General features: G+C 38.8%; 1 protein-coding gene across 1 annotated transcript; it reads right to left on the bottom strand.

Annotated features, from left to right (window-relative positions):
• Positions 1 to 451: 451 nt before the first annotated feature.
• On the bottom strand, positions 452 to 14,985 carry CNIH1 (cornichon family AMPA receptor auxiliary protein 1). Its single transcript, XM_044229922.1, has 5 exons — positions 14,809 to 14,985; positions 9,432 to 9,500; positions 5,300 to 5,412; positions 3,885 to 4,028; positions 452 to 1,371 (listed from the first exon to the last, which is right to left on the bottom strand). Exons 1-5 carry the CDS (start codon positions 14,887 to 14,889, stop codon positions 1,344 to 1,346), a joined length of 435 nt encoding a protein of 144 aa, XP_044085857.1. The 5' UTR covers positions 14,890 to 14,985; the 3' UTR covers positions 452 to 1,343.
• Between the last annotated feature and the right edge of the window lie 386 nt (positions 14,986 to 15,371).

Raw genomic sequence — 15,371 nt, 5'->3', positions numbered from 1 at the left:
TCTGAACCACTTACACTATTTTCAATTGCCTTAACTACCTCATTCCAAATAAAGCCCAAGAATTCTTCCCCAAACATGCAAGCCATAATTTACCTGCCTTACAAGCAGTAATAAAAAGTAAATATAACAAGTTATTTTTCCTTGAAACCTGCTGTTTCAGAAAGGGGGGAAATTTTTTAACATTTTAAGTCTCACAATAATTTTTTAAATTGGTTAAGAAAAATGATAGTCTTGTCAAGTGGTGACAGAGGGCAATGTGCTTTTAGCCATTTAAAAATACTCCTTTTTAGATGCAGACATGATATTAAAAAAAAAAAAAAAAGCAACACGCACATACACGATATCGTACTCTACTATTTTTTTAAAAAAACTGACAGTAATATGTCTTTATTATGGATTAAGCAAGTGTAAGAAATAGCTATTTGTACTCTTTAAAACAATGCACTGAAAATAAGTTAATTTCAGAGTTTTATTGTATTGCACTAAAGGAACAGCAGGATGGTTATACAATGTTCTCTCTCATTCAGTTTTGAAAATCTAAAGTACTTGCAAATTCTTAAGAATACCTTTACCACCAGATCAGAACAGTAAGTATAATAACCAATTTCTTATTAAGTGATATCTTACAAATTAAAACACATTTAAAATAGCTTTAAATGCATTCTTCACAAGTAATTCAGCATATGTTTTTATATCATGTTCACTTATGCTTAAGAATTAAAGCAAGTATATTACTCTGATGGAAATATGGGAAATCTCTCATTCATGCAATATACAGGGATAATATTCAAGTTGAAGGGAAAAAAATCCCACTCTTCTTATTTTGTAATGTGTCCATATATAATCACATACATGATAAATGAGGAAACCCATGAAGTTTCCCACAAGTCGGATATATATTTTCAGTTCATCAGAAGCACCTGATATCTACAGCTAATTTGTAATTAGACGGCATTTCAATAAACCAAAATGAGCCCTACAAGTTCCTATATATAACAAAAGCTTCCAATGGACTAAGGATAGTCAATAATTAATGCAATCATACAAGGGATTATGGCTGTTCCTTAAGGAGTGCAAGTTCATACCTGTCAATACCAGAGGTAATCATTTTATATTAATTTATACGTAATTCCATTTAAATTCTTTATCCGTGTATAACATATGAAAACAGTCTTTCCACAAGCAAAAAATGTGGAAACATTTAAAAAATAAGGAGTCATTTTTTTAAAGTAACTGATCAGATTCCATAGGCTACTCTTGGAAACAGGATCTTGCTGGATAGAATCCCTTCATTTGCTGGCTTTTTGCATGCACTTACTGGACCAATTCTTCTGTGTGTTGTTCTAAGAGCTCACCAAAACATAGATCATGCTGAAAAGAAGAAAAAGCCTATTAATTCAAACGTTCTAACTAGAAAAACTAAAAGCACCAAAACGTTGAGTCTGCTTTCCACAGCAAGCTGGTGTACAGTATCATGCCACCACAGAAACTGAAAAGACCAACAACCAAGTAGTTCGCAGTATGATCTCAATTTGCACTGATGTACTTCTGCTTAAGGTAGGACTTGGCTCAGTGCATGTGCTGTGGTTGTCCCCTATTTCTTTTCCAATTTTAGCAAGTAGAACAGCACAGCTGAAAGCTTAATAGGGGACCAGAGCTTAGAGAAGCAATCCAAACAGTACACTGCTCCGGAGCTAACAATAGCAGCGAGCATCTCTGGAGGGCTCACGTCATGCCGGGCCCTCCACCAGATCTTTTATGTACATGACCTCACTGAGTCTTCCAAGCAGTCCCAGGAGGTGGGTACCGTTATTATCCCCATTTTACAGATGGGAATGGTCAATTAAGAAAACTCCCCATTAGAGAAAGGCTCTAGACAACAGCAACGGGGCTGACAAAGTGCACAAATGAGCAAAATAAAAAAAAAACATTTAATTCAGGGCAATTTTACCAGAATGATGTAGGAAAGGCATGGTTCAAAAGCACGGATCTCTATGTAGAAATACAAAGCAAAGGGTTGTGTAAACTCAATTAACAATTTAAAGCAGAAATGAAATGACCTAGTGCCACCATCTCCTGGTGAACATTTTCCCTCAACTGTACATCTCCAACATTATCATTTATTCAATGATTCATTTCTTCCTTTCAACAAGTATGTCTTTTTTTTTTTTTTTAAATTAAGTAGGCTCCACAGCGAGCATGAAGCCCAACATGGGGCTTGAACTCATAACCCCGAGATCAAGAATCCCTTGATTCTTGATCTAGTCAGACACTTTACCAGCTGAGCCACCCAGGCACCCCTCAACACACACATCTGAAGTGCCTGCTATATACCAGCACTGTTCTAGGCATTTGTTAAAGAAACTGAAAAAATGAACATTAACAGGAAATGAAAATGACACCTGGCATTTCACTTTTCAGAACTTAATATTTTTGTTTCATAAATGAGCATCTGCAAATGCACTAAAGGCTACTCACTTTCACAATTATAACCTCTAAAAGCATAAACATAACTTTTTCATAAATTTCAGTCTCGTACTTCATTGTTTTCCATAATGGAAACTTATATGAAATAAAAAGAAATAAGAATATAAACCTACCATCTAATACTTAGCAAGCTTTCAAGTAACAAAAAGGAGAGGGGAATAGGAAGATGCTGAATGATTACAATTCCATCTTACACAGCCAATTTTCTTCATAGTTTGAAAATCAAGGGGCGCCTGGGTGGCTCAAGTCTGTTCGGTAACTGGAGACAGCAGCTGTGTATATGTGTAGCTACCTGCACAGTGCCTGACACACAGAAAGTGCTTTTTGAAAAAAAAAAAGGGGCGCTGGGTGGCTCAGTCGGTTAAGCGTCTGCCTTTGGCTCGGGTCATGAGGGATCGAGCCCTTCATCGGGCTCCCTCTCCCTCTGCCTGCCACTCTGCCTACTTGTGCACTGTCTCTATCTCTCTGTCAAATAAATAAATAAAAACTTAAAAAAAAGAAAGAAAGAAAAGAATCAGGTGGAATGTCCTCTGGTTGAATATATGTTAATAAACTGAGAAAGTATATTTATGTGGCTTAAAGAAATCTAATTCCACACTTGTGGACTTTTCTCGTTTTAATGAGAATCTACAGGACATCTAGGGTGGTGGTTCTCAACCAGGGCTGGTTTTTGCCCCATCTGGCACCATCTAGATACAGATTTGGTCTTGGTGACCAAAGGAGGTACTGCTGGCATCTAGTGGGTAGAGACCAGGGACGCTGCTCGACATCCCGCAGTGCCCACGAGAGCCCCCACAACAAAGATTTATCCAGCCCAAAATGTCAATAGTGCTGAGGTTGAGAAACCCTGAACTGGAGGAATAATATGAGTCCATCATGGAATAAAGGAAGAAGAATCAATAACTACAACATCATATAGGACAGGATCCATTTTTCATTCAGCACATTCAGGTCAAGCAAGCCAGAAAATAAAGGGTAGAGCATACAGTTTGTAAAGAATGACAAAAAAATCAAACATCATCTCAAAATAGACAGTGAAGCCAAGCAAACATTTTTTTGCAAACACACTTTTTTGCAATCCTCTCAAGGCCATCACTTTGCCAGGAGAATGAGGATTATCCTTCACTGACGGACTATGTCCGAAAATTTAGGAAGCAGCTCCCCTGCCCAAACTTTTTGCCTCTGATTGCACACCAGCTGGCTGCCCTGACAAGTACCAGTTTATAATCATAGTCAGTGTGCGTGCGTTTGGGGCGTGCACTGCACCATTACCAGTCTCCACCATGCAAGACACTGAGTTCTTCTTTAAGTGGATTTTAAGGTGTTAAGACCATAATACCTACAGACTTTTTTGGAAGCAAAAGGAAATCATATATTCATTTTCTTTTTAAACTTACCCGTATAGGTAGTAAAAAAATGCTAGAAGATAAAAAGCTAATTTGCACCAGCCTTCTTTCTGACAATACGCTAAAATGTCTGCATTCATGATGGTTGTAGGGTCATAGAGTCCCGGTCCACTCATCACTGGTCTACTCATATACCTGTAATAAACACAGTCAATTAGCCGCTCCAAACAGGAAGTCAACCTTTAAGATGGGAAGGAGGGGTTTTCTTCTCCAGTAACATTTGTTGCAATGAGAGGTGGTCCACATAGGGAAGAGTAACTTTAGTTCTAGGGTGGAGTTCTTTCCTCTTATCATCTTAATTTTAAAACAAGAGCCCCTATAAGAAATCAGGACAGTTAAACAAGTCCTATCTGGTCTCCCCAACAATTTTATAAACACAAGAAAAAGAAAAATAACTGTAAAAATGAAGTGAGATTTTTCTTCCTTTTAATAACTTTTTAACATAATTTTAGGCTTACAGAAAAGGTGCAAGAACACCAAAATATTTCAAATGCTCACATTAATCACACAGCTTTACCCTTCTCTTTTTAGTCTTAGCTCCAAATATGCACACATTTTTTTACCAAACAGATGTGATACCATCAGTTACAGATGTGATACCACTTTACACCTAAACACTTCTTAAGTATATTTCCCAAAAGCAATGAGATTTTTAATATTCCTATTTAAAAAAAAAAAAAAAAAAACAAACCCTCTAGGGGCACCTGGGTGGCTCACTGGGTTAAAGCCTCTGCCTTTGGCTCAAGTCATGATCCCAGAGTCCTGGGATCGAGCCCCGCATCAGGTTCTCTGCTCCACGGAGATCCTGCTTCCTCCTCTCTCTCTGCCTGCCTCTCTGCCTACTTGTGATCTCTGTCTGTCAAATAAATAAATAAAATCTTTAAAAAAAAAAAGAAAACCTCTAACTCTATTATATAGATCAGACATAACTTTCAGTAATTATTCAGTAATTATGAATATATTTTATAAACAACCAAATTTAAAATATTTATAAACTATTTATAAATATTTATAAAATATTTATAACTTCTTTAGAAAGAAGTTAGACACCCTATACATTTTGAATTATGTGAAGTTCAAAGATGGGCAAAACTTATACAAGTTGACAGAGGTCACTGCTGTCCCGGGGAGGTACAGGGGTAACTGACAGGGATAGGGCTTCAGACTTATGTACACCATTGTATGTAAATTAAAACTCACTTTTTGAAAAACTCCTTTAAAGGGTAACAAAGTAAGCACCATAAAAGGTATTGAAACAGCGATTTGTTCATCTGCTAGATTTTTAAAATAAATGCCAACCAATTTTCAGTTTTCATTTAGGTGACAAGCATGCAAGATAACTGTACCAACCATAGTATAATTAAAATATAATTAGGTAAAGTATTAGAAATATATTTAAATATTACCTCCAAATATGATATGCCAAGAGGGGCATATTGAGACCCAGCGTAAGCCACTCTGCTGCACAAAGAAACATGACACAGAAGAAAGCGTGGATGAGGTACTCTGGAAGTACAAGCTGGAAGAAAAATACAAGCCAGTTATCAAAATGCCTTGGCAGTATGTCAAATGCTAATTTGAAAGCAGGTGGCAACCAAGATTCCATAATGAAAAAAATTCACTGTTTTCTAAGAATCAGGCCTGAAAGATGGTACTGAGGTCTGTTTCCATATTTAACTTTTTACCAAAAGCAGAATTACAAGCAAACTATCCAGATGATATAGCTTGCCCTAAAAGAATAAATAGAACCTAAAATTTAAAACTCTTAAATTAAAATTTAAAACTCTTAAACTCTTAGATTCTTACAGTAACAGGTTAAATTACACAAAGTTACCACCCAGACAGTTCAGTTATTTGCTGATCACTTGGAATACTTTTTCTTTCCACCATTCAGTAATGATAAAAATACAAAAAGGAGCTATCTGGTCACATGCAACATGATATTAAAAAAACCCACAAAACAAAACTCCCTTTTAGAATATTTTACACATTCGTGTTTTAAAGCTTTTAACAGAAACCAGGAATGCTACATAAACAATATTTAGCAAACCACATCACATTATCACAAAAGTAATTTTTCAATGGAAAGCCAAAAGCCAATAATCTCAGCACAGTCGGGGGGGGGGGAAGAATACTAATATACACAGATGCAAACAATGTGCATTCTGCAATGTAGGAGGGAAAAGACAGTTCTGAACCATAAAATTGAAATTTTCCCGGTTCCTGGGCTCCAATTCTGACATGGCTTCCTGTTTCTTTAAACCTGCTTTCCAGTGAACTTCTATAGACACAGCATACCAGGAGACACTCAGAACTCAAAAACAAAATGATTCTTTTTATTGTAAGTGGTACTAAATGAGAAAAATTAATTCAAGCAAAATGCTTTTTATAATATGACCAAGAATTCATGCTTTATTTTTAATAAATCTTTTTCATCCTGAAGACTTCATTCAGCCTAATGACTCTGTTAAATCAAAGTTCCAAACTTTACATTGCAAGTTTAAGCTAAACAACTTCCTGCAAGTCACAGAAACAGAGCCAGCTTCTCAAATGACTGTATCATACCAAAGTAAAATTATATGAATCCTCAACATCATCAGATCATTCCTGAGAGGAAAGCTTTGCTGTATAAATAATTACAATTGTACTACATATTCAAGACCACTTTATAATACTCCCAAGTCACTTTTTCCATTTCAAAGCTGTAAAGCAAAGTTTTTTAATGAATAATATTTTAAATGAAATTCCAATAAAACCAACTAATCTATATTACTAACCAGGTATCTTCTACAAATTTAAGCAATATAATAACAAAAGATAAACTCCGCATATATATATAAACTTGTAAATAATACGAACCATTAAGCCACCATTTAATTAAGATCAAAATCAAACATCTGCAAGAAAACAAGAAAATGTCCACAGGAAATCTTTGAAACACAAGGACTACAACCAGAACAAACCAAGAAAAATAAATATTGTATTAGGAGCTCCACTAGAGCTGTTTATAATGCTAGTTTAAATTACAGGAGTTTTCTTTATAATATAATAAGTCTATCTCAGCTCTCTAAAGCCAAGTGATAGCTAACAATACAAATTATCATTCAAGTTTTCATCCTACACTTCCGGACTGAGATATGGGGAGAAAATTATTTTGAATGCACAATACCTATGGCTCTTCAACAATATACTTTAATAAGAGTGAGAATACGGATAATCTGCAACTCTTCCAGTTCTAATATGAAACACATGCCACACTCCTTTCTCCTCAAAAACATCCAGAAATTTTTATAATGCATCTCTTATAAAAACCAGTCCACTCCAATCATTCTTTAATGAAATTAATTTAGTGAAATTTAGTGAAATTTCCCCGTAAGTGGCACAAAAATTGCTCCATTTAGGAATCAATGTTTACCCAAAAGCTAGTACCCCAAAAAATTCCTCATGCAAATATGGCTGAAATGATGGTACTTAAATGCAAATCATAATATTCTCTAGTTAAGGCTCACATTTTTAAAAATAATATTTGTCTTCCCCCATACTTTGGCAGAATTGTCAAAACAAATTTTAAATAGGGAAAACTGTCAGATGCGCTGCTAGTAAGCCAATTATCGGCACCCTATCCAAACACTAACTTGTGCTGTTGCAAAAACTTCCTTCTAATCTATGTAGCATTAGGAGGTCCTAAGCACATGTATTTTTTTAAGTGAGACTTTCCTTCCATGAAGGAGAGTCAGACATCACACATATGTAAAAATTAAATTAGTCCCTCTTAAACTTACCATAAATTGGGGAAATACCAAAGCATGAGTGTAAAAATCCAGCTGTCTGGGTTCAAATGCTGGGTCTACCCTAGCTGTGTGACCATGCTGGTATAGTGCTTCAACCCTACTAAGCCGCAGCCTATCCTCCTATTCAAGAGAATGACAATACACCTACCCTTTAGGCTGCTCATGAGCTCAAAGAAAGCACAGCGCCTGTTGCCTAGGAAAGCCCTCATCTGATTTCAGCTCTTATCATCCTCATCATCGTTTGGTTATTTGAAGTAATGAGAAGCCAAAGAAGACAGAATACTATTAATGAACAAATGTCAAAAAAAGAAATTTTGGTTCCTTAATCTCTTGGTAACAATCAGTTTTAACAGTAGGTTAAGACACTTTAAATCAACCTTATTACTTTCCAATGAGAAAGCAGATTCTTCACATATTTTCTTTCATAAGAACAGAGACACAGCTAGTAAGTTAATACTTTTAATTGTACCTACATCAAGTCTTACTGTAGCAGTTCTCCAGAGACAAACTAAAAATCCGTCGCATCACTCCCATTTATAGAGGAAACAATGATAAAGCAGCACACTCACTTTAAAGACCCCTTTCTAAATAAGATCCCTTTGGTGTGCTAGTGTCTTATAGTTTTACACAACTAAAGCCTACACAAGTTCTCATCGTAAGTAATTTTTAAGATAAATTATTATATTCCATTTCTTGGAGACATACCCACAGCCTTCTTACAAACAACCTTTCAGCTTCTGACCAATTAGGCAAAATCAAACCTAAAGGTGAAAGGAGAATCTTCCTAAATGAATAAACTGATTGAAGCCAAAAATATATATAAATCCCTAAGCACAATGGAGCCATGTTATAACGAAATCCATCAGAGCTCTGTAAGAAAAGTCTGGCTTAAAAATTTAGAATGGATCTATATCAGAAATAACTATGTAGACATTTGTAGACCAACTGTTATCCACAAAATTCTGGCAGCGTGAGTCCAAAGATCAGCACGACTGATTCCAAAGCCCAAGGAAAGAGCTATCCACCTAAAAGTTTCTAAATAAACATCAGCTGAAAGAGTGAATAATTAATTCCAGAATAGACATAACGAAAGATAAAAGCAGACATGGTACTAAGACTCCACTTTGGGACTATCTCCCAATAAGTCACAACAGAAAAACCATCCTACCATCTATTAAAGTCATTTTCTGTTAACCAACTTTCAAACACTGCACCAAATAATTTAATATAAAAGTGCCTATGGCTATAACATTTTTAAAAAAATGCATAAGCATTTAACAGCTTTCCCTACTTGACTGGGCCAGCAAGCAAACATTTGCATAAAATGCGGAATTTCACGAAATCATAAACCTCAACAGGCATATGAACAAGCACACCAAACAGAACATTTTACAATACAAATGCCCTAACCCTCCCCATGAAATGAATGTAGCATTAAAACATTAAACTAAAAAGCAGTACACACCTTTAATGCAATTTTGACTCTTTTAATCTTTTTGACCTTTTCAACTGTCTTTGGCCGACAATGTAAAAAGCAGATTGGAAGAATGTTAGTATGACAGCTGACAAGATCACTGGCAGATTAATATTAGAACAGTCAAGCAGGAGAAAGAGTATTTTTGTAAATCCTGCCTACTTCAAAAAGAACAAATATGTCATGCCACTGAGTATATTGGCCATTTTCAAATTATATTAAGAGCAAAAGCAGTTAAAAAAATCTAAAGAAAAATCCTATATTATAACTTACAGGATTCAGGGTATTACACTGGTCTATAGGATTCTTGTAATCAGTCTTCAGTTCATCAAAAGCTATAATCTAAAATAAAATTAAAGTTAGTTAGGACCTTTAATAAAAAGCAGCAACAAACCTGCCTCATCATCAAATGATAATTGAATAAAGTTAATAAAACAAAAGCAAAAGTATACCAATACTACATGTACCAATTTATAGTAAATTCACTATGTCCTAATAAATAACTAATATCATTTAAATGATCTGGTATCACTGTGATAAATATCTTCACTTTTCAATTTTTCAATGCCTCTATTCAAATTATTTTCTCTTCTTAAAATAATCTTTTCTATCTATCAAAAATCATCATCTTAGGGGGGCCTGGTTGGCTCAGTGGGTTAAAGCCTCTGCCTTCGGCTCAGGTCATTATCTTAGGGTCCTGGGCTCTCTGCTCCGCAGGGAGCCTGCTTCCTCCTCTCTCTCTGCCTGCCTCTCTGCCTACTTGTGATCTCTGTCAAATAAATAAGTAAAATCTTAAAAAAAAAAAATTGTCATCTAAAAACCCTATTCCTACAACAGCTCTACTCTGCAGGTTTCCCTGACTCCCTGGGGCGGAAATAATTGCATACATGTCTAACAGCCCCAGAGCACAGGGCTTTACGATACTACCAATATGGCATTTCTGCCAGTGGAGTATCTGTGCACAGGTTTGTGTGTCTTGTGTGTCCCTCAGGGTGAAGTTTTTTTTTTTTTTAAAGATTTTATTTATTTATTTGACAGAGATCACAAGTAGGCAGAGAGGCAGGCAGAGAGAAGAGAGGAGGAAGCAGGCTCCCTGCTGAGCAGAGAGCCCCACACGGGGCTCATCCCAGGACCCCATATCACAACCTGAGCCCAAGGCACAGGCTTTAACCCCCAAGCCACCCAGCAGCCCCCGGGGTGAAGTATTTTTAATCATTTGTGCATGTCCCACCTACATCAGAGCTCAGTGGGACACTAGAGATGGACTCACATGCTCCAGTTTGTTCCCACTGAGCCCAAATACATACATTTCAAAGTCCTGCTTCAATAGGGAATAACAAGAAATGGCCTCAGAATAGAGGAATACCAGGCCTGGACTGCCACACAGAGTAGCGCAATTTCTGCATGGGACAGAAGGCCAGGATGGAAGCTCAAAGCCAGCCCGTGCTCCATGCCAAGCACCCTGGCATCAGCTCTACATCAGGCTCTGCATGGAGGAGCTATGTCTGCGGGGCAGGAGGATTTTCTAATTCTTCTGCCCCAAGAGGCATCTTGTTCTAATGCACCTAATGGCATCATAGAAGCAAGAGCTGCCCCTTTCAAGGCCATGATGAAAGTCATCAATCTAACCTCCTTCTGGGTCCTATGCACATCTCCTACACTTGAGGGTGATTTCCCGAGGTCACCAAACTAAAGACTGAAGAAGGGTAACCCAGGTAAGACCAACTTCTCACAATAAGAGGAGTCAAACAGTTATAAATGTGGTAACGGGAGAGAGATCTCATCCACTTATGAAAAATATGAAAAGATTGTTTCTGTCTATACTCTGGAGAAATCTGGCTGCAAAACAGGGTCACTTAATGCACAACTTCAAAGTCAAAATGTATTAAAAATCAAAATAAGAGCAACACACCACTTTGTGGTACTTGGTCAGATGTCAAAATAAGAAGCTACAGGCACCAAGTTTATAGGAGAATTATTTTAGTTGCTGTCACTGGTCATCCAGGAGATAGAGAACTCAGTCTGCCTTTCCACTTGTGAATTAGGAATAGTATCTTCGTGTGTGAGGCTGTGTTACTCAATATTACCAGTAATCAATGGAGTCCCATATTCCTAGCTTTTACTATGCTTTATACTATTTCCCTGTTAAAGTTCTTCACTTCATAAAAAGATGGTTGTTATTTTTTAATTTCTAGAATTTTACAAAATGAACCAACCTGACCAAATAAAAATTCTAACTAAAATAGGAATAGAAAAACATAATTAGACATCAAGATGTAAACTCCATGACAATTTTGCTGTGCTGGCTGCTATGTCCCTAGCCCTGGCACATACTTAAATGTTCAATCAATATCTATTGAAGGAAAGGGACAGAGCCCAGTCGGGGTTAGGGGGGGTAGGGGGGTGGAGGGAGGGCCTAGCTTTAAAAGAATACAGAACTTACCAAAAGGCATTTGCCTTTGTTAATGAAACCTAACATGTATAAATGTTATAAATGTTAAAAATATAAATGTAGGGGCGCCTGGGTGGCTGAGTGGGTTAAAGCCTCTGCCTTCGGCTCCGGTCACGATGCCAGGATCCTGGGGTCGAGCCCCACATCAGGCTCTCTGCTCTGCAGAGAGCCTGCTTCCTCCTTTCTCTCTGTCTGCCTGCCTCTCTGCCTACTTGTGATCTCTGCTGTCAGATAAATAAATAAAATCTTTAAAAAAGAAAAAATAAATAAATGTATAACTAGAAGATACTAATTTCTGATTACTTATGGATATTATTAACCAAATACATGACATTTGCTGTGTGATATATCCCTAATGCATCTTAGTAATAAAGTTCAAAGTAAGGACTCTCATCACAAATAAAATTACTTGCCTATAATAAAATCCAATTTAATAACAGAATATAATCTTGTGTTTTAAAACTAACTCTTTTGACTGGACATTTTCTTCAGGTGACCTCAAGGGATTTTTTAACAGGTATGTTACTGTATGAGCTTCTGTTTGAGTACTATAAGCTGGAGTTTTCAACTCTTCTATAAAGATTAACCTAGTGGTTTTCTTTATCTTTAGTGACTGTACGTCTGGACAAAGATATTCACAAAAGTCTCACAGAAGTGTTAAGGCAGAACAGATATACACCTAAAGATAACAAACTATGCTGTTCAGAATACCTTCAAATTTGATGCATGTCTTTAAGGAATGACTTCTGTTCAAACAAACCTAAGCTCTTACATCTACTCTCCACAGAGTATCAATCACATGAACTAGGAGTAAACTGACAGATGTAACCATTAGCACAAAAAAAATCCTCCATACAATGATTAATGTAAACAGGATTCTTTGAATTTCTATTTGAAATTTCCAAAATGAGTTTTCTGATACTTAAACTACCTAAAAAAATTAACTGAAGGTTATATAGTTAATAGAAAAATCAAAATTATATACTTAAAAGTTTTCAATCTGTTCCCAAAGGATGCATAATCATCTGAACTATGAAGAAATCCCTAAGGATAAAAGCTCTCAATTAATCTGTGGAGTATAAATGAATTTTTAAAAATTCTATAATAGGACTTAAAATTATCAGAAACATTCTCATTTCAACACTGAAACTAAGTTACCCATTTTTAAATTTTATTTTTTATTATTTTTTTAAGATTTTATTTATTTGAGCAGGAGGGAAGGGGAGGGAGAGAGAATAATCGGGATGAGGGGCAGAGGGAGGAGCAGACTCCCCGCTGAGCAGGGACCTCCACATAGGGCTTGATCCCAAGACCCTGGGATCATGACCTGAACCAAGGGCAGATGCTTAACTGACTGAGCCACCCAGGTGCCCCAAATAACCCTTTTTTTTTTTTTTTGCAGTTCAGATTTTCCTTAAGCCAAACAAACAGGTTCAAAATGTAAACAAAGCCATCCACAGCTTTCTTGCTTAGAATCCTCATGTCTCAAAAACACCAAGAGTACCCATCAAGCAGGAACTGACTTAAATTCACATCTACAAATGGAAGGGAGCCACACATTTCACTTCCACCACAGGCTTACTAAAGTGGAGCTAGTTTGCATTCCAAATTATCTTTATTTATTGTTCTTCCACCAAAGAGCCTAAACTGCTCTTAATTTATTGGTTCCTACTGACAAGAGTTTTGAGGGAGCAGTTACTGAACAGCCTACCTAAGCATTCCCCACTATAATGCAGTTGGGTTCTAAAATAATTACAAACACAATCACACTCTTTATCAAAAGAGAATAATTTATGGTTATCATTCTACATTTGAATTTTTTTTTTTTAACACAAGACACGGCTGCCATTTAAATCATTCCGCCAGGCTATGTTCGCTAAGAAATCCTTGTTATTGGCATGATGAAACCTGACTTAAAATGTTCATGAAAGAACATGTACAATCAAAAGACTGGCGCCCCTGGTGGCCCCGTGGGTTAAGCCTCTGCCTTGGATTCAGGTCATGATCTCAGGGTCCTGGGAGCGAGCCCAGCATCGTCGGGCTCTCTGCTCAGTGCGGAGTTGGTTTCCCACCCCCACTGCCTGCCTCTCTGCCTACTTGTGATCTCTGTCTGTCAAATAGATAAATAAAATCTTAAAAAAAAAAAAAAAGTCATTCAAAAGACTAATTAATATTCCAGAAGCCACTAAAAGAATATAAGGAGGGCGAAGCAAATATAAGATACATTTTTAATGAATGCTGACTTCCAGAAGGCTACTTCTAATTTTGTGCTAGAGAAACAAGAATCCTTTAAAATCTGTTGTAGAACTGTCACGAGGAACTTCCTTGTTCCTTACAAAAACCAGTAAGGATGTGCTTCTATCCTGCAGCGAGATGTGAGTAAAAAGAAAGAAAAGAGAAAACAAAAAACTGCCCTGGAGAAGTTTAAGATTTGTGAGCATTTTCGAAATCAAATTAAAACTACCTCTACTGAACCCAGCTACCCTGAAGACGGGCGGCTAGGAAGAGCGTCTCTCGAGAAACTCTGGCGGTCAAAGTATGATTTAGGGGAAAAGTTCGGAGACGCAGTCACCAAAGTGATGAATCCAATCTGCATCAAAGTTCACAAGGGAACAGAATCCGGAAAAAAGGGCGTTCTCCTCGAAGAGCGCCCAACAAGTGCTGAAAACAGAGTTGGAAATTCATCTAAAGTAGGCTATCCGATCTCATCTGGGCCACACTCCGGCGGAAACCGGGAAAGAAAGACAATGTGATTAAATAACAGTCACCGGCAAACTTCATTCCCGCTAAGCACGCAGCGTGCCTCCGCGCGCCCCTGACATCCTCCCCGGGGATGCGGGGATTCCGCGCCCGGGGCCGGTAAGGTCCGCGCGGGCGAAGCGCTGTCCCGCAGGGGCCCCCGCAGGACCGCGGCCGCCCCACCCATCCACGGAGGAGTAGCGGCGCGCGCGGCCTGCGAGGAGACACAGCGGGCGCATCCATCGGGCCACCGCAGCCTGGACCCGCACCCCCCGGACCTGCAGCCCCCGGCTCGCAGACGGAGTGCTCGTAGAGCCCTCACCGCGCGGCCTGCCTCGCTTCGGCCCCGTCGCCCCGCGCGCGCACCTCCGCGGGCCGTCGCCGCCCGGACCGCCGACCCGGGGCGAGGAGAGGCTGCGCCGCCTCCTCGCCCTTCTTCCCCCGGCCCCGGCTACTCACGTGCCAGATGGCGAAGAAGATGAGCGCGGCGGTGAGCAGCAGCGCCAGCATATAGCAGAAGGCCGCGAACGTGAACGCCATGGCCGGGAAGGAGGAGCAGGGAGCAGCGCCGGTGCCAGCGGAGAAAGGCGGCGCAGGGCCCTCTGGGTAAAACCATTCACTTCCCCCGGCCGCAGCCACGACCGCCGCCGCCGCCGCCGCTGCAGCCGCCACGGCGCCCGCCCTCCCTGAGCGCCTGCGCACCAGCCAAGGTGCGCCTGCGCCCTCTGATGGCCAAAGCCTGCGGTGCACTTACATTGTCCGCGCAGCTGACTGATTTTCCTTCCCTCCTTTATTATTTGAACAAACATTTATTGAATGAGTGCCTAGTATGTTTCAGGCGCCGTGCTTCTCCTTTGAGATGCAAAGATGAGAAACATAGTTCTTGCGCTGAAAGAACTTAGTATAGTGCCGGAAACGAACACTTAAATAAATCATTATGGTATCACAACCCTGTTAACGCAAGTCTGCGGCTCGTAATGAAAGGTCAGAGAAGGGCATCCATCCCGTTCTGCAGCGTTCAG

Source organism: Neovison vison, chromosome 13 (genome assembly GCF_020171115.1).
Source record: "Neovison vison isolate M4711 chromosome 13, ASM_NN_V1, whole genome shotgun sequence".
Taxonomy (NCBI): Eukaryota; Metazoa; Chordata; class Mammalia; order Carnivora; family Mustelidae; genus Neogale; species Neogale vison.
Note: the sequence above shows the minus strand (reverse complement) of the source record. Positions and strands in the feature narration are given on the sequence as shown.